Source organism: Boleophthalmus pectinirostris, unplaced genomic scaffold, assembly GCF_026225935.1.
Source record: "Boleophthalmus pectinirostris isolate CB_2022bp ecotype Guang Dong unplaced genomic scaffold, ASM2622593v1 HiC_scaffold_22, whole genome shotgun sequence".
Lineage (NCBI taxonomy): Eukaryota > Metazoa > Chordata > Actinopteri > Gobiiformes > Gobiidae > Boleophthalmus > Boleophthalmus pectinirostris.
The window spans coordinates 20,583,977-20,604,831 of record NW_026571190.1 but is presented as its reverse complement, the minus strand read 5'-3'; the positions used below and the strand labels follow the sequence as shown (position 1 = coordinate 20,604,831).

Below are 20,855 nucleotides of genomic sequence, written 5' to 3'. Positions count from 1 at the left end.
AGTCCTGTCTCCGAACATGAGGTGCACTTGTTTTGGAATTTGATTCGCCGGGGAGGCTGCGGACACCCCGCCCACCGGTTAACTGGACTCACTGATTGGTCATTAGCGTCGCCTGTCTCGGGGACATCAGAAGAGGCACGAGTTGGCCCGTAAGCCTGCGCTTTGGTCCTCAGTGTCGGACACGTAATGGGAACGAGCAGGTCCTGATGCGCAAGTCACGGCAACCGCGGTGGAGATGAAGGCGGGCTCCGACTGCCTCTGATTGCTGATAGCCCATTCCATTCAACCATCAATATGGCAAAGCCCTTATGCCGCGAACCCACTGCTGCAAAAATGGCGTCCCTGTACCGGGTCCGAGCTCTGGCGTTGGTTTTTTTGACTGTCACTGGCTGTTGTGTCACCCCCACAAATGGCAAAGAAAACTCCGAGGAGACCGTCATCATTGGGCTGCGCCTGGAGGACACGGACGACATTTCCTTCATGGACAGGGGCTACCTGCGGGTGAGTGAGCGCTCCCGGGTCAAACTAAGGGTGTACGGCCAGAACATCAACAACGAGACGTGGTCCAAGATCGCTTTTACTGAACATGAGCGGAGCCGGCCGCCGGGGAACCTTGACAGCTCCTCTGGGGAGAGCCACGAGGACCTGTCCGGCTCTCATCCATGTGGCATTAGGACATCAGATATAATTATTTTGCCCAACATTATTTTAAACCGAAAAACGTCGGGAATAGTTGAAATTGAGGTCAAACCTCTCAGAAAGACAGAGAGGAGTAAATCTTATTACCTTTGCGTGGCCACTTCGACTCCTGCGGGCTCCTATGACCCGTGGACAGAGAACACCTGGATCTACCATGACGGGGATGACACCAAAGTGATAGTGGTGGAGGAGAAAAAGTTTCTGCTGCCGTTCTGGCTGCAGGTCATCTTCATCTCGATGCTCTTGTGTTTGTCTGGGATGTTCAGTGGTTTGAACCTAGGCCTCATGGCGCTGGACCCCATGGAGCTCCAGATAGTTCAGAACTGTGGTACGGAGCGGGAGAAAAATTACGCTAAAAAAATAGAGCCGGTTCGGAGCCAAGGGAATTACTTACTGTGCTCTCTTCTTTTGGGGAATGTGTTGGTCAACACCACGCTCACCATCCTGCTGGATGACATAGCAGGGTCAGGTCTTATTGCTGTGGTCATGTCCACTATTGGAATAGTCATTTTTGGAGAGATAGTTCCTCAGGCCATCTGCTCCAGACATGGGCTGGCAGTGGGAGCTAACACCATCTTTCTCACAAAGTTCTTCATGCTGCTCACCTTTCCTGCATCCTACCCAGTCAGCAAGCTCTTGGACTACCTGCTGGGACAGGAGATAGGCACCGTTTACAACCGTGAGAAGCTGCTGGAGATGCTGCGTGTGACAGACCCCTACAATGACCTGGTGAAGGAGGAGCTGAACATCATCCAAGGTGCTCTGGAGCTCAGAACTAAAACTGTGGAGGACGTGATGACCCCCCTGAGAGACTGCTTCATGATCCCAGCGGACGCCACTTTGGATTTCAACACCATGTCTGAGATCATGAAGAGTGGCTACACCCGGATTCCTGTATTTGAGGGCGAGAGGTCAAATATAGTGGATCTGCTGTTTGTCAAGGATTTGGCCTTTGTGGACCCTGATGACTGCACCCCTCTCAAAACCATCACCAAGTTTTACAGCCACCCACTGCACTTTGTCTTCAATGACACCAAACTGGATGCAATGCTGGAGGAGTTTAAAAAAGGTGAGCAAAACTCACTACACTTTAAATATTAAATCTGTTGTATTTTCAGCCTGATGTGCTTTAACTAAGTCACATGTGGCACAGGACCCAACCGAAAGAAAACAAAACTAAATTCTTCAAAATGTATAAACAATTTATTGAACAAATAGTATATATGAGCCATTCATCAACATCAATTTTCTTCTTCTGAGTTTTAGACACTTATTTAGAAGCATAATAGAGAGCCAAACTAGTTTTTCAGGAATAATTATTCAAGCCATCGAGGTTTTACAAGAAATTCCAGTACCAAATAATTCCAGGTAGTCAGGGGAAAAGAGGCGGAGTGCTCTGAGCTGAAGATGTTGTTTTTGCTCCGTAGGCATGCTTATCTGAGTGCTGCGACATCAGTGAGGGGCACTTGTTACAGCCCCACTGGTCACTTCCTGTTCTCTCTTAGCAGGGATCCTTATCTCCCCATCACTTCCAGTCAATGTTAATGTTCACACTGTTTGTTTCTCTTTCTCTCCTCCCTTTCTCCTCCTGCTTTTTCTTTCCTTCTCTGATTCATTCAACCATTCACCTCTCCCCTACCTCTCAGTCAATGAACGCGTGGGACATGTGGGAATGGTGCAATGCCACTGCTCAGGTTATCAGGCAGGGCATCTCGTTTGAGAGCCTACTTAAATCCCTTGTACCTCTCTTGTGCTTGCATCTGAAATGATGTTGGTGATGATAACTTCTTTTGTCCAGCCCTGGAATGCATTCGTGTGGATAATGAATAACAGCCTAACACTCTCCAGCCCCCCCATGTGGGTTCTGTGTACGGGCATGGTCTGTAAAAAATATGTTTACCTGCTGTTCTGAAGAGTCTCACTTCTGTTATTGCTTCCTAAAATTCAGACTCGTTGGTCACGTATTGGTGATCAGTTGTAAAGAAACAAACATTCAGTACCAAAGCCTACCATTTTTAGAATCATAGCATAGCCAAATTATTATTACATGATTAACTTCAGAGAGGTTTGTTTATTTTTGTACCAGTTGCTTGTTTACATTTATTTGGCTGGAGATGCATTGTCTTTGGGTTCAAACATTAACAGAGTGCTATTGCAAATGTTAGCCATGTCAAAACTACTACTCTAGTTGTTCTAAATCTCAGGACACACCTGCCTGTACAGCTTCATAATGATAATGATAATTGCATTCTGTTTTGTAATAAAGTTTAGTCTTTAATACAAAATAATACTAATCTAATAATCTAGTCTAATAAGAATTATATTACATGAGGTCTTTGCACTGATAAATGTCAAGACCATTCTAATTCAGGAAAGGTTAAAATTGTTCTTACAGAAAAATTTGTCATTTCCCTAATTATTGTAATTCATCGTTTGTTTAAATAGGCAACTTAATAAATTATTCAGTAATGCTGTCTCTGGACTCTATACAAACTCTAAACATGCCATTTGTGTTTCAACAATGTAGATCAAGAACTCAACAATAAGTTTATTGGTAATTAAATTTATGAGGCTTACATTTGCTTAGGATACACATTCTGTTTAATTTCATAGATCAATTGGACACTGTAACAATTATCCAATTACTGTTTATCTAAATAATGTTGTAGTGTTAAGAGTTTACTAATGTAATTTTCAAGGATGTTCTGGCGAAGACAGGCTTCAACTGATTTATGAACACTAGTCTGTACAATGTGTACATTAAATGTAGCTGGCCTTGCTTCAGGAGGAACCTGCCTTCCGCACACATGGTGCTGAAAACAATTAAATTTTATTAGTCAATTAGTCAACAATATTTTTTTTTTACTTGTCAAAGGATTATTTCTATTGTACATTGATTAAAAAAAAAAACTAAATAAGGCTTAAACATGGTGAGAGAAAGTTTACAGATAAGATTTTTACAAATAAATAATAATAAAAAATGTTATTCATGTTTTATGATTTTTTTATTTTATTTTGATTGACACTGTCTTTGTTACAAGGTCTTTTGGCATGTGTTTTAGATTCTGTACAGTCCACACAACAATACACATGATCAAAATAGGATTATTTTAATTGTCTGTTCCCGGAAAGATTTAGGGGGTGGTCACAGTTTCCCGTCCCCTGAGCACCACACACTCTACACTCTTGGTTCAAAACCTTTGAACTGTACGTCACTCAGAATTAATGTGACACTAGCTACACAGTCTGGTGCAAAACTATACACCCACTCATACTGATTTTAACCTTATATATAATACAACACCCACAATGACTTGACCATAGAGACTCTACTTACCTCTTAAATTGCTTTACACAGACTGTAATAATGCAATTTTACATAATGTCACTATGTAAATCATGTCAAAGGTTAAAGTGGAGTATTTCACATGTTTACTTAATTGAGGCAGACAGACAATGGAAACTTCTGCCCTATTTATTAATGACTCCATGAGAGGGCCACAATTACTGTAATCCCAGTGTTGCTTGTCAAACTGCAGGTTTACTATTTAATGAGGGTTAGAGGGAGCCTCCTGGGACTGGACCAAGTGGCCTAAAATCCCACTTCTAATTTAACCTACTGAGGTTCATTTGATGTGAAAGTAGATTTGTTCAGCTATTTGAATGATCACCAACACCAAAGTTTTTCCTTGGTTAAAAAGCAATCATCTGCTTAAATACTCTATGAGAAATACCTTCTCATATGCCATTGCCATTGCTCTCTTCATTTTACCATTAGCCTCTTTTTGAGTCAAATAAAATGTATTTGAAGTTAACTGGGGGATACTGATAAAATTTAGATTTTGAAAAATTGCTAAATCTTGAAATCTATAAATTGCATTTAAATTTTACTCTTGAAAGTTTACTCCCAACTTTCTTACTACAGGTGACGTAATTGACAAAAATTGTACTTTAAACTATTAAAATTAAATTGCATATCTATACAAGTGCTACTGCAGGCAGTTTACATTTCTTATAACTGGATATGATAATTCCTGCTCTGACTTCTTATTCAATTAAAAATTTGTTTTTAAATCAAGATATTTTTTTTAGCATATCACTGATATGCTATTTATATTTATATGCATATGCATATCTCCAAAACAATTACGAGATAGATACAGATAAGATACATTTTTCAACTTATGTTCTACCGCTAAAGCATTGGTTTCTAAACATAGCAGCTGGCCTTCTTGACTGAAAACAATCTCGATCTTTTCACTAGAGCCCTAGTGTAGTAAAAGCTACATGTGGCTCGGCACGTCATGAACTAGTTCCTGATTGCTGCAATATAGGCCAATCTATGCTTAATTCCTATTCAGTGGCCTTTAACAATCTCCTGTTCTTTCACTTAAAGTAAAACCTATTTCCTTTGGTTTTGTTTATGTTATTTAGATACACAGCTGTATTTGTATTTATTTATGCTGGTTCTTATTCAGTACCTCATTGGTTGTAAATAATAGTTAAAAACAATCACTGGATATTGCAGCTACAATGGGCAACATGTAATCATATAGCTAGTTTGTCATTAATAAAAGTCAGAAAAAAGAGATGTTATGTCATGGGGAAAAAAAAGAAAAAAAAAAACACTGGGAATCTGAAAATATTTCCATATTGAACTTTGTTTGATCAGCACAAACCCTCATTAGATAAATGTGTTGAGTCCAAGTAATTAGTCTTATTAGTCTTATTGGCACATAAAGTAAGATTTGTATTTGTAAGGCTGACTTTGGGGCAGTTGACATAGTCTTGGTTCTCCTCAGATTGTTATGTTAGAGCCTGGGTTTTATTTTGGCCTACATTCTTCAGATTCTGGTTCAACATGGAGTAGGCCTCTAAGACCTGATTAGTGCAACAGTGAAGGAGTGTGCATTCCCCAAACCTGTCTGATCTGGCATTATGACTTTTCTTTACATTATATTCCCACTGCCTCACACTGACCTGCACCAACTCATTTACCCAATGCCATTGTCCCATTATGATGAAATATAGCCAGTCATTTCAACCATATCTCCAGCTCAGTGGTACCATCACAAATCATTCATTTACTGCAACAATTCTTATTTAGATGATGGACCTATAGATGGACCACTACAAATACAAAGTCCAGACTTTGCTAAAAAGCTCTTGAGAAGATCTAACCTTCAACCTCCTTGAGATGCAGGAGCACAAACTTCTTTGTCATTAAAACCCCTTGAAAGGATTTCTCCTTGGGATGAATAAAAGTAGTAAAATAAAAAGTAATAATTCTAATCTTGGTTACTGGTAGAAGAAATGTAACATTTTTTTATTAAATAGTAATTAAAATCTGTATTGTTCATGTTCAAGAAATCACTATTCAGAGCTTTTGTTGTAGATAGCACAAAACTAAATCTATTTCATTCTATTCTATTTCAAAATAAAGATTGGAAAATATAAGGAAAGAATGTGAGTTTTTTGTTGTCATATCTCCCAGCCCTAATCATTACATTAAAGTAGAATTTTAAGAAGAACACAGAATAAATGTTGCATCAGCAGAAAATACATGAGATAATTCTGGTGCTGATGCAGCTCCAGTTGTTTAGCCCCTCCTGGCAATACTGTGTGTGGTAGCTCAAAGAGCTGCTTATAACTTATAACTGGCACAAAAGTAGTTTCTGTTGTTGTCATGAAAACAGAAAGTCATTTTGAAGAGAAAACTGTATGAAAAACGTATATAGTAACAGAGATCTTTTATGAGATGTTTATCTGAGGAATAAGTGCTGTATTGTAAAAGGAAATATGTGGGTGCTTTATTAAAGATGTGAATGCTGCAGAGGTCACCTTTGATGGTGTCAAAGTCATTCATTATTTCAAAAGCAAGAACCTCCATACAAAAAAAGAATAAGAAAACTTTCAGCTCCACATTTCTGAATTGTTTCCCCCACTGTTGTTCCTGTCACTTCAAATCTCATCTTTGTTCTTAATAACCCAATAGGAGACCCATTAGTAAGGGCTCATTTCTTGAAGCCTGACTGATTTCCAGTAGCTCCTCCTGTATACGGTAAGGCTTTGGTCAGTTTGAGTTGTGCATACTCACTACTGGTATCCATGTGCTACTGAAATGTTATTACGCAATCTACTATACGGCCACCACCACAATCCCTTAATAAGCTCTTTCTCAAAACACCAAATGCAGTCAGTTTTATTCATCTAATTGCATTTTATCACAATAGACTGAAGCTCCTACTATGACATTTTGTGGTCAAAAGACTACAAACAAAAATATAAACCTTATCATTAAATAAAATAGGATTTAATTTCTAAGATTCAATTTCAGACTTTTTTTTTTTTAAGTTACATTATGTACCTTTCTGTAGGTGACACATCACCTGCACGATTCCATAGAAATAAAAAGTTAAATCCATACTTCAGAACATTCTCCACGGAGACATGTTTTATGACAAACTGTCTGTGGAATATTAGAGCTAAAGGTGCAGCATTTCCATGGAAATGAGCAGGAGGAGGCTTTCCTCCAGACCAAGTTAAAGGCAGGTTTGTGGAGATGCAAACTCGCTCAGAGTAAGAATGTGTGTTTTTCTATATTATTCAATGCAATTAATACAATCAAAATGAAAAGACATGCTTTTGTCTGTTTTTGCTTTACATACTGTGGCTTTAAGTTGTGTCTCTCAGATGTTATCAGTCTGTGTGATATGAAGTGGTGGAGGACTGGTGCTCTTAGTATACCCCCTTGAGAACCATTGCACTGGCCTCTAAAGATACAGTACAGTCAGTACACAATGGCTCAGTTTGTTTTCATCATAGCTCATAATCATGTTGTAGCTCTCCCCTGTGAAAACATAATGTCTGTAGTGCCAGTGCTTGGAGCTGGGTGCCCTCCGGCTCGCTCAGCCTGGTTACCAGCACTGTGCTGCAGCCTCAGGGAAGTCCCATCCCCCTTCTCCACATTCCCTCTCTCCCTCTTCTCTCCATATTGTCTTGTTGCCCATTTCCCTCAGTGTTATAAATTACAAACGACACAAACCTCCAGGCCTAATGCCATGCCGTGGACGCCTTCCAAGCTGCACTTTTTAGGGAGCCAAGAGGCTGCCTTCATTGATAACACCGGGCACACTGTCCGTCTCTTCCATTCACTGGCACCAGGAGAGGCCTAGGACTGAGAAGGCCCTAAGACAATTGGCTGATGAAACCTACTTTTGACACTTCTTCAATGCACATTTTACCAGGATGCCTTACTGTTAAGCATTACACACTTAATAAGCCAGTCCACTACCAGCTTTTATGAAATTAAGAGCTTCTCTGTGAATCAGCTACAATATCTTACAGCGTTACTCTACGTATATCCTTGTCCTGCTTTTACCCCCTTTAGTTTACGCTATTCACCAGAAACGGTTTCTCTCGGGCCAAGACTTTGGATCTGATCCAGAAAATTTCACAACCATTGCATTTATAAAACATTGAAAAACAAAGATGTAGAGAACAGACTAATGCAGAGCAATAGCAGATATGTTCTAAAGCAAATGCACAGAAGCATTTTAGGTCATTCGGTTCTCGTTGTGACACTTCCCCTTTTTCTTGTGTCTCTGAGTGAACAGCGAGGGGGGAACAGTCAGTGGCGCCCCTCTATGGCCTGTGGCCTCAGCCACAACTGACCCTTTGACTAAAAACATCAAAAAGCCCACAATATAAGTGTTGTAATAGATTAAAGCATCGGAGGCTTCTAGAGGCTCACAGATTATGACAACATGTGGAGTCTGACATTAATGTTTATTTGATAGCTTTAGTGTTGACATTTTAACTGTGACACTAGTTCATGTTTTCGGAAATGCTTATCAACAACTACTGCTGCTCAAGGCTGTCATTCCTATGTTCTGTCATGCCATTCAAAACACATTCTTTTGTATTTGGGATGTTAAAATTAAAAACAACACAAAAGTTTTTACAGAGAAATAAAGCAATTTTGTGCGTTTTACTTCATTTACTATGGGATTATGTGGTTTCTTCGTTAACATGTAAACATATAACTTGGAATACAACAGCTATTTTCATAATAGTTTGTTATAGGAATGAACAATATAGCAATGTTACTGTTGATATCTGTTCGATATTTAGCAGGCTGGCAGCACTATTTAGTTCTGTACTGCCCCAGTGTCTGTGTGCCCACGTGTCATAGTTTGTCCTCAGTGTAGTGTGTTCTAAAACCCAATTACACACACAAACAAGCTGCTTACCATCTTCTACCCATGGGCAGTGGACATGCTACAGATGCAAATTCACAGATAAAAATGCCTGAAGTGCAATGATTTATATAATGATGGTGTTTTGTGAAAACTAGTTTACTAAAACTCATATTGTGATAGTTGTTTAAATCTTTATATTTACACTTATTATTATTGGGCACTTAGATCTTATTTACTGGAAAAATCCACATCAGACCTTTCCTATGAACTATTGCATGAGTTAGTCTCATACTAAATGTCGTTACACATTTAGTATGAGACTAACTAAAGGTCTACTAACCAAGGACAAATGTAGATGAGGCCTAGTGACCCTGAACACAACATTTTAAGAACCCTTCAGGTGTTTTATACCACTGACTAATATAAACACACTGTCTGACAAACCCTGAGTTCTCACAGAACAAGTTATCTACAAAGAAATATTCTTGTTATTCAAGACGTTGCCATGTTTTAGCGGGACTGTTATACATAATTTACTGTTTATTTATCAGCAGCAGAACTGTGAATTAAAGGAGTAGTATATTGTTATGCCTGTAACCGACTGCTGTCATTTGGGAAAGTTATTTTAAAACAATCAAAGCATTGTATAGTTCACTTTAAATTCCATCTCTCTGACAGTGTCCTATAGTGGCACCTGACCACAGGCCCATTCACTTTTCTCACTGCTGTCCCATTGACGCTGCTCCGTATGACTGAGGCTCAGAGGAATCTCCACCCGGGGACCGTCCAAAAACAAACGCAGCCTCTTCTCTCAATGAGCAACAATGTCATTCTCTGTGAGGGTGCATGCTGTACATGTGCACACCACCAGGAGCTGCAGAGCAATCATCTAACTACGAATAGTAGTAGTGAGACGATTACTTATTGTTAGTCCTGCGTTTGCTTACAGTATATCAAGATGGTGCAGTATTTGAACAAAATCGTCATCATAAATCCATTTCAGTCAATGAACAATGAGCTAAGATAATCCCAAATCCAGGATTCAAATACCCCATAGGTTACTGGACCTTAAATGCATAACAAAACCTGAATTATTGCTTTGGTTGGTTGAGTGTTGCCTCACACTGTTGTTGTAGCCAACGGAAAAATGGGTCAAAATGACTGGAAACTCTGCAGCATTTTTTCACGAGAGGTATATTTAAAATAACTGATCGGTTCCCATCACCCTGACATTGTGCTATATTTGTCTGAAATATTTGGAAAAATGGGAGGAGAGGAAGACAGGGAGGGGGCATTGATGAGGGTCCACAACAGATACTGACCCTTCATACTCCTGCCTTCGGTCACTATTTTTAGGGTCAAATTGTGCTGTGGAAAAATATGACAAAGCTACATTCCATAAATAAGCTGGGAATTTTGGAAAAGATCACCCAGTGTAGTCTCTGATGGCTTGGCTGGAGGTTCTCAGGCCTGGGTGAGGGACATAGATAGATAGACTGATAAACTGTCTGCTGACCCTTTACATAAAAGCCTGATGTGTTGGTAGCGTAGGAAAGAGTCAAAATACGGGGCACAAAAGTTGTTGCATAGGTTACTGGCTAATTCTTTTAAGGGGCAAGAATAAAAGCCTAGTTAGCATTGTTTTGTGTAATTTGTGTTAGAGATAGAGCAGACTGATTCTAGCCTGCTCTATCTCTATCTCTAGAGCAGACTTATGGTTTTCTTCTTTTTTTTTAACTTGCATTCAGCAGTGGTTTGCATCATACAGATGTGGCATCTGACAGCAATCTCTCATGATATAGTCAAGGTGCTTGCTACGCCATGTTATTAAGTAGTTTTTTTTTTTTTTTAATAAACTGAAAGTTAATTCAACCTGTGATCTTAATGTGTGTCATGGGCCTGGGTTCGGGATTACCCAGCATGCATTTAGCCTGAGCCCAGTCAGACAGTCTAGATGTCAGGCAGTGCCTATAGGTTCCTGGACAACAGGCCTTCAAAGGACATCCTCTTTCTTGGGTCTACTGCCAAGGCTCCATTGGAACAAATCAGTCCTGTTCTGAAGGAATCAAATTTTGTTTTAAAGTACAACCAGCAATAGCTTCATGTAATGCCAGAAATGCTCCATATTGAGTGTTTGAATAATATTAATTAGGGAACATAACGGTAATGCCTTGTATACCCTAATACACTAAGAGATAATCCAGAGAGTTCTACTGTTGCTCTTCTTTGTTGTATAAAACAGTCAATCTCGTGTTGAGATGAACAAACTGTTAGTTTGTGCAGGTCAAACAAACTGTGAGTTTAAAGTGTTTGCAGACATGAGGGCTGTAAGAGTTCCCTGTGATGTCTTCACTTCTTATCAGCCTGCTCGCTTAAAGGTCAGGGGTCAAGCAGATTTCTCTGTCAAAAAGTGAGGTTTTATTGACTGGGACTGATTAGGTTGTTGCATATTACATAATTTATTATACATTATTTAAGAGTCAACATCTGTAAATTAGATATTTATGAGCCTAATGTGTCTTTTGTCTGTCTGTGCATTAGCCTGTGTAACAGTTGAGATGAAATCACAGGAACCTTGTTTGTAAGAAAGTGCTTGTCATTACAGCAAAGTAGGCATTGATCTGTGTTCAGTGCTCCTACCTCCTCTTTGTTCTGCTGTTTAGGGTAATTGCTGGCTCAAGGACTTCTGAGACCTTATTGCTCTAACCATGAAGGCTACTTAAGACCAACCCCTTCTGATAAAGTAAAGTATGTAGTTAATATGTCAGTGATATCTGCATATTCTTACCTAGTCAGCCTTACCTTGCTCTACATTTAAATTAACTTGGGTGCATTTACACAGGACTGTTTTGTGGCCATAGCTAAGATGTTAGAATTAGCAGTATTTTCAACAGCAACTGCCCACCACACACTGAATGATGTAAACTGACATTAGTACTTCCATTTATCTTCAAAATGTTGAAAGGACTAAGCTGTTTATATTGTCTTCTGGGCAGTTTTGTAGATCATTTCACTTAGATTTCAAAGTGTGTAGTTATAGATGCACTAAAGAGGCCTAGATCAGTGTGCAGGTTGCACACTGTGTTGTCATAGTGCTGCAGTACAATAAAGCATTTCTTTGAGTCCACGCTGCGCTCATGAGCTGAAACAGCATCTCGACCCTCGCTAGCCATGCTTTTTCCAAAACACAAATTAATCATGCACTCCCATGCACACTCTCTGGACAGCCTCAGCTATTTACACTGTGGTGTTTCTGCATGCAAATGACCCATTCAAGACAATCTGATCACACGGAGGAGGCTTCAGCGCTCTGCTCCTTCTCTCTGGGAGAATAACGCTGGGGCAGAGTGGAAACTTCATTTTGTAGGGGCTAATATTAGCTTGTGCCTCTGGAAAATTCCTTTTAAATGATCACAAGCTGAAAAAAGTCAAATTATTTGTTTAATTCTCACTGTAAATCGAACTTTTTAAAATTTATGCCGAATGTTTGTCTCCTTTGTTTGAGTTTTGTAATCCTCTCGCACATTACTTGACAACACTAGCTCCATTTCCAAATTGTATCTATATAATAACATTATGGTGAAACTCTATCTAGTTCCAGTCGACTGTGTCCAGGAACTTACTACTTGTTGGTTTGTGTGTTTTACCAGGAAAGTCGCACCTTGCCATAGTCCAGAGGGTGAACAATGAGGGTGAAGGAGACCCTTTCTATGAAGTCCTAGGGATCGTGACACTGGAGGATGTGATTGAAGAAATCATCAAGTCTGAGATCCTTGACGAGACTGACTTGTACAGTATGTTCCTTGTGGACAATCACATTTTTTTTATGTATTCAATTTGAAAATGTTTAAATATTCTGGTAGCATGTTTCTTTTAATTAATTTTAGACCTTTATTAAATATTTTTTTATAATGGAGAGCAAACTTATGTGAATGTTAAATACAGTTGAATAAGCAAGCTTGGCTTCAGACAAATTTGCTAAAGTTTCAGTCTCTAATTTGTAGAGACTGACCATTATTTGCACACAGACATGTTTGGACAGCTTTATTTGAACACTTTTTGTAATTCAAATCAAATATATTGGGGAAAATAGTAAAAATTGCCTCTATATTTCAGCACTCTGAAAATACTGGCTCTCTCAGCCGTTAGTTGCTTTGGATTTTAAACAATCAGCATTGGCTATAAAAAAAAAAAAATCCATAGTGGTCAATCTCTACTAATTTGTCTCTAATTGTGATGTGATCTTATGACTTGGTATGGCTTGCTTAGTGGTTGACCTTGTTCTAATCTAGACAAAAAAGTTTTAAGCATGATGCCCTGTGTCTGATTTTGGATTGTCTCTTTAGCTGACAACAAGACAAAGAAGAAAATTACCCATCGTGAGAGGAAACAAGATTTCTCTGCCTTTAAGCCTACCGACAATGAAATGAAGGTTAAAATATCACCTCAGCTTCTGCTTGCTACCCTGCGTTTCCTGGCAACAGGCAAGTGGGCTGCGTTGCTGCTTGACTTCCCCCTGTGTGCCCTCAGCCCCTCAGTGAGGGACAGCGAGTGTGCAAGTCTGTTTGACTTTGTGAGCCAGGGGGAGTAGGGAGGAGTGACGATGTGTGTAGAATGACTATCTGTGGTTTGTTGTGTGAAGTTGGTATGCATCCTTGTGTGAGTGCCGGAGGTCTGACATGGGACATCTGCCTGAACCAAAGTACAACCTTGTTTATACCACTGTGGCATTGGGTAATACCAATAAAAAGCTTTACTATTGTTACTATATAATTATTAAAATAATACAGTCATCAGATTTAACATTGTTAGCTAATCTATTTTTTCTTGTTTTTGTAGTATAAAGAGACATTTCCCCTTTCATTTATGAAATGTTTTAAATTATCAAAACAGACACACAAGACAGCTAGAGACTGCCTCAGTGCTGGATTTGTTTTCGAACTTTAATCTAGCAGCTTAACATTGAGTTATTTGAACTAACGATGTTGTTGCACAAAAGAGCAGTAGTTCTAAAATGACCCGTAAGTTAACATATTTTATGAAAGAAATATTCTTGTGAAAGTACATATAGATTTAAAACTGCAGTTGTGTGGTTTTTGCACAAATGTATTTAATTGATTAACCTGTCCTTCAGAGCTTCTTGTGTGTGTGCTCTGCTCCAGTTCATTGATTTTCTATCTAGTATTGCTTACAGTCGTATCTGGTCTTTGCAGAGGTAGAGCCTTTTGCACCAGTGCAGATGTCAGAAAAGATCCTGCTCCGTTTGCTGAAACACCCAAACGTCATCCAGGAGCTGAAATACGATGAGAAAAACAAGCGTGCAGCTGAGCACTACCTCTACCACAGGAACAAGCCAGTGGACTACTTTATTCTTATCCTGCAGGTGCCTATCCTACTTTAGTTTATGTGTCATTAAAACAAACATCTATTCTGTGTATAGACTGGTCCAGTGTTATGCTCAGATTAGTCAAAACCTTTTACAGCTGCAGCCACTGCTGTTGTTTTCCATAGTCCTGCTGTTTTTCATGGTAAAGCCATCGATCTAAGAGAGATGTTTGTTCCCACAGGGGCCACGCGTGCTGCAAAGGTATGCGTGGTATGATTGTACCGCAAGGCAGTTGGGATCAAAACTACCAACTATGTTATAGATAGATAACTCATTTAGTAAATAAAGGGCAGTGCCTCGTAATGAATATGATGGAAGAAAGGAATGTTCAACAAAAGCGTGCTATAATGTGTAATGCTTGTTGCATTCTTAGGGGAAAGTGGAGGTGGAGGCAGGAAAAGAGGGCATGAAGTTTGAAGCAGGACCCTTCTCCTTCTATGGGATGATGGCTTTGACTGCCTCTCCAGGTGAGACCATTATCCAGCACACCTGAACTTTACCACATATTTAACCTAAAATAAAATACATTAACGCTTGAATATGGTAAACATTACTTTTTAATATACAACATATGGTGAGCTGTTAAAATATACAAATCTGATCTCAATCTACACTGTCTAATGTAAGCTACTAAGTAGAAATAGACTTTCTTTTGCCATTTGCTTGGAGAGAAAAGTGCTGGACATTGTAACAAATGTATATATTTTTGTTTTCAATTAGGTCATATTTAAATCATTTAGTATAACTCCTGTGTTATCTGTGTGCACAAATATATGTTCAGAAACTGAACATATGTCATTGTATTTATGAAGCCGCATGTGCAATGACATCATGAGAAAATATCATCTCCTGATTCTCAGTTCATTCATAAGTTCAGTTTATCTGCATCAACATAACCAACAAAAATTATCCTGGAGACACCTAGTGGTGAAAAACTAGATTGTGTTTAACTTGTAAAATCTTAAGATACTTCAAACTTATTTACCTCTGACAGATTTTTCTTTTCTGTCATTTTCCCCTGTCTAGTCCCTCTTTCCCTGTCTCGCACTTTTGTTGTCAGTAGGGCTGAGTCTTTAGCAGGATCTCCAGGTACAGTGGATTTTTCTCTTTTCCTCTTAATAAATCTGAGCTGCACATTATACCATACACACCTGTCCACACATTTATTTGCATATCCATGGGTTTCAAGCCGTGTAAATCAAATATTACATCTATTATTGTCCTGACAAAGTTGTTCAAATCAGGAAGGAATCATTTCCCTGAATCCCATAAATGGTTAGGTACATGGTGCTTCCATGTGCATATTTTGGAGTTTTTGAAGATCTTTGGTGTGTATGATCACTATTGTACAGCTCTTTTTACCAATATGTTTTTGTGTTGACAGTGATTTACCAATGTAATTATGTAGATTGACAGTGATTGGCTATACTACACTAATATGTTGTATTTTGGTATCACGTGCTAAAGTCAAATGCTGCACACAACATGTACAGTATATTAACGAGGGGAAGAGGTGAGAAAGTAGTGACAATAAAACACTTCAGACTGTACACCCACATCCCTTCTGCCATTAGTCAAGGACCTGAATAGTGCTTGAGACTGGAGGCCCCAAAGCAGTCCTTGGCTCCGCCCCCATCGCCCCTAACCTTTAACCCCTCCACTGCACAAACAAGACCTACAGCTACAGCCCCCTGCTGGACATCAGTGAGCACACACATGTTCATGTGAACACACCGGACCAAAGACATGAGACTGTCACACATTTGTCCATGTGCATTTTTTATACACTGTTTTTGCACCAAACTTGTAAAACCAAGAAAGTTAAGTACTTAGTTCTCTTGTTGGTTCTTGGTCCTGTTGCGATGCACACACACATTGCTCTATCTCTCTCACACACACACATATTCCAACATGGGATTACATACATTCCAGTCAGCGTAGTAGCATTAGTGTTGGCAAAGCTGTTTCCACTTTGTTGTGTGTGATTTTCACTGGGATTATTTAGTGGAAAGTGGAAAACATAATCTGTCTTTAATTAAAAAGCAAAAAGCAAAAACATAAAACTGTGCTGTGTGAAATGGCCAGTGGTCAGAAGCAGCGTCAGGGGAGAGCACGTCATCATTATGTGCTGTAATGTCTCCAAAGGCTTCACAGAAATTAGATTTTCAAAGATCAAAGAGGAATTATAAGTCTTGACCTCACCACTAGATTTAAGTAGATGAACTGCCACATAAAGATGGAAATTGTGTTTTACAGCACGTACTCTAGACATAACAAAGCTGAATTTCAGTCATTTCTCCTCATCTGTCTGTAGGCATGATGTCCATGTAATATATTCTAAATCATTAGATTACCATTTGAAGGTGTCAGTAAATGATAGTTGAGTTGATAGTTTAAAAAAGTATCATTATTTTACAGAGAATAAATCACCCCCACGGCCCTTTGGACTAAACCACTCAGACTCTCTGAACAGAAGTGACCGGATAGATGCCATCACACCGACTCTTGGCAACAGCAACAACCAGCTCAACTCATTTCTACAAATCTATATCCCAGACTACTCAGTGCGAGCACGCTCAGACCTGCAGTACATAAAGGTAAATACATATAATTGTTAAGAGCAATTGAGAATTACATATAATACCCTGTGTAGTGGTGCTGAAATAAATAATACTGAGAGATTGGCAATTCAAGGGCTGAAAAGTCATCCAAATGATTCTAGTGTATGGAGTTTAAAAACTTCCCGTATTACCACATGACATCACAAGGTACAACAGGGGAAGAGCACAGCCTAAATATGCAGGATTTGTGTGCTAAACATGTGTGAATGAAACAAAACACAACTGGTTATGTTTATGAGGAGGAAACAACATTAAAACATAGATAAGAAAATTGTGTAATATAGCATAATATGGGCCTTTTATTGAAGCTACTACACATTTTCTATAGCTTTAGAAAGAACTTCATCTATATCAGAGCTACTATTACTCCACATGATAGTATGTAGTAATTTATTATTTTGTATTAGACATTCTGTTTAAAATAATGGTGTTGAGAATTGAGCCTTTTCCCCAGTGTCCCGTATCACTAACACTAAGGCACACATTTGCAACACTTTTAGTGATGGATTTAAAAAAAATTGTTATAAAAAACTTTACGTACATTTTTTTCATTCTGAAATGTTAAACATATTTTTTATATTTTAAGGTTACCCGGCAGCAGTACCAGAATGCAGTGATTACGTCACGAATGGACAAAACACCACAGTCCACGGAGTCCAGTGAATTTACTAAAATTGAACTAACACTGACAGAGCTCCATGATGGAGTAGAGACACCAACAGTGGTCCCCACATCCACTAGCAGTACTCCTGCAGTAGCTATAGCAGTAGGCAATGAGACAGCCCATTTACTAAACCAGCAACTGAACTGTGTAAGCCTTAATAGGAGTAACCACAGTGCCCACAGCGAGGGACCCATCTAGCACCAGCCCACAGCAGTGAGAACTAGTCACTCTGCTGGTCTAAGCAGACACAGGCTGGAGAAGATGATTTCTGGATGTGGGGAGAAGCTCTGCCCCCATGGGCAGGAGCCCAGGATAAAGGGGTGCGGTGACACCCCGACCGCCCACTCCAACACGGTCCCTCCCAGCTGCACATCCACCTATGGAGGGACCTGCCTGCATATCTGCCCACAGTGGAGACCTGGACCATGGGATGAGAGTGCATGAACTAGCTCCCCCACTTTATTTTTGTAACAGAGAGAATTCTCCTCAGGCCAAAGACTTTGGTCCACATTCTTACTGGACTTGAATGGAAAGTCTCAATTGCAGGGAAGCTCAGATCTTCAGCAAGGACTCAGAACCCAATGTAGAGAGCAATGGTTTGAGCTTCGACAGAAACTGCTGAACTACAAACCAAGAATGTTTTCCATATTTATTTATTTTATAATATTATGTGTATATATGTATGCGTGGAGAACCAATATGAAATGAACTATAGCATGCACTCGCATGTGTGAGCTGTGTGTGGTACACACATCATATAAACAAGGACAGACACAGAATTTATGTAAATGAAGAAGTCTTTTACAGAATGTATATTACAGATTGTTATTTTTACTATTATCATAAATCAGGCTTATGATATATTATCTTTTCCACCTTAACATCACACAATTGCCTTTAAAAATCATATAATTATTTTAACAACGTGCAATGAAATTTATTTAAGTAATGATTACCTATTTTTAAAATGCCTGTATTATATATTTGTATGTATCATATATGTGTATATTTGATTTGCAAACAGCCATCCACAAGCTGTTAGTAGCTGCCCATTTTTCCATGAGACCTCATGTCGAGGTCTTGTTGCCAGTCACCACAGGCAGAAGAGGTCACAGAGCTCTGAGTACAAGGGCCAACACTAAGCCACCTATGCACATATTTTAATTGACCACTTTATGCAAACTCCAGTTTATTAACTGCACAGTAATAATGACCTCATCTATCAAACTAACTTGAGTCTTCATCAAAATACTAAAAAAGCTCTACTTTAAAGGACCCATTGCTTATACTTATCCATTGTAACCGTATGCCATTTGTTTTTATAGCTACAGTTGTGTGAAAAAATAGCACACTCTGTTGATTTTCATTTATTTTACTTAATGGTGCCACAGAAAGTTACCAATCCTCAACATTTTTAATATTTGACAAAGACAACTAGTCTAAAAAAAACATTTGTTATTGTTTGTTTCATTTACTACAAGGGAAACGACGTTTCAGGACTGAGTGCAAATACAGAATTTTGTAGAGCACGCCATACACACCAGGTAATAACTACCAACCCAGACCAACAGTCCCAAAGCCGTCACACATTTGGTTTGGAGTCTAAGTTCAGGCTTCTCTTTTGATATGTAAAAACCATACACATTTTTTTTCTTTTTTCCCTTTATAATACAAAGTATTGGTTTAGTTTTAGTTTCATTTGTCCCAGAATAGCTTCCTCATTGACATTGACTGGCACACTACACTTATTTAAATGTTTTTCTGAATTCTTATAGAATGCCCTAAGTGGCACTTGCGATGCTCAAGATAAATCGAATATTGTTAGATCAAATAACTCCATTTTATGTTTATTCTGGTTGCCTTTGTCAAATAAGTAGTAAAAAAGATTGTATTATTTACTGTAAAACCAACATGTTACAGTAATGCTGACTTGTGTCATTAACTGCTATTGACTTATTTTATGATAAAGGAATGTAAACAATATAGAGCTAAAGATAATGTGTTACAGAAAGTGCATATGACAGGTTTGGCTACTCATTTCACCAAGAAATAGTTATAATCGAATTATATTTTATTTAATATTATTTGACAAATACAAATTTTTAAATTTATGTTTAAATTGAAAAATTTGTTCTTTGTGCGTAAACTGTGCCTGCATTTTGAATGAAAATTGTTCTACTGATTACAGATAGTGGGATCCTTTTTCGTAGTACAGTGTTCCTGAAATTTCGAACCATTTTTTAAAAACTCAAACTTGACCACCACAGTCATCCCGCGAAATGAGGTAATAATTGGAAAAAACCCAAAACAAAACATGAAAACCTGTCATATGCACTTTCAGTTGGTCTATTTTCGTTACTTTCTAAATTAAAGTCTGAAACTTTAGTGCTTCATGGACCACAAAGGGCTACATACAGATATATAGGTTTAACTGTATTTAACCAATTTGCACAAGAAAGGTTGTCTAACCAGTGATTATTTTTCTCTGTTTGACCAATAGATTCAATCTCTGGCTAAAACATTTGATTAATATGAAACCAAAAGATAGACAAATCATGAAAACTACTTTGACTTAATGTCATAATATAATAGCAAGCATTTAGAATGAACTAACCTTCCAACTCATGATCAAGGTTTTATATTGTGTTCTCTCAAACTTGATCCCATATATTTAGTTTAAATTCTTTTATTGACATATGCATAATCATCTAGGCCTAGCTGTTATGCACTATGCAACGAGGCCACTATATGAAGAAGTATAATTTTTGCATTGCTGTATACAGCCACAGGTGGGCGCTGTTTCCACACTTTTGGTCTTTAACATACGTAAGATCATAACTGCATCTATGTTTGAGTTTCTGTTTATGAATCATGTTGCTTGTTTACTTGGAAGTGCTCCTATGCAGCAGATCTGCTTTTGGATCAATGACATAAGCTACAAGAGTTGTGCCTAAAAAAGTCATAGTCCCATTTGAGTTTGGTCTCTGGGCCTGGTGAGGTGTTACTCCATGGCTGCTTTGACTGACAGGTCATGTCCCTTTAAGATGCTCTGTGACTAAATCATCAGCATCTATCTTCATATAAAACACTGCTGTTTCTCTTGTCCATCCTAGTGCTGCTACTGTACCATGTGCTGGCCAATGTGCTTCTCCCTGAGGACCGCAAAGCCTCATCCAGCTGTTGGTTTAATAAAAAGTGAATGATTAACAAATCTGTCTGTGAATCTGCTTCATTAATGATTAAAGATGCCATACATCTTTTGAATAATCTAAAACCTACACACA

The 20,855-nt window shown here is 38.6% G+C and overlaps 1 protein-coding gene across 1 annotated transcript; it reads left to right on the top strand.

Annotated features, from left to right (window-relative positions):
• Positions 1-16: 16 nt before the first annotated feature.
• On the top strand, positions 17-20,776 carry cnnm2b (cyclin and CBS domain divalent metal cation transport mediator 2b). Its single transcript, XM_055158011.1, is given in 9 exon segments — positions 17-227; positions 230-1,768; positions 12,551-12,694; positions 13,247-13,384; positions 14,114-14,283; positions 14,660-14,753; positions 15,313-15,375; positions 16,705-16,883; positions 17,494-20,776. Coding segments are annotated over 9 exon segments (2,814 nt in total). The 3' UTR covers positions 17,770-20,776.
• Positions 20,777-20,855: the final 79 nt, after the last annotated feature.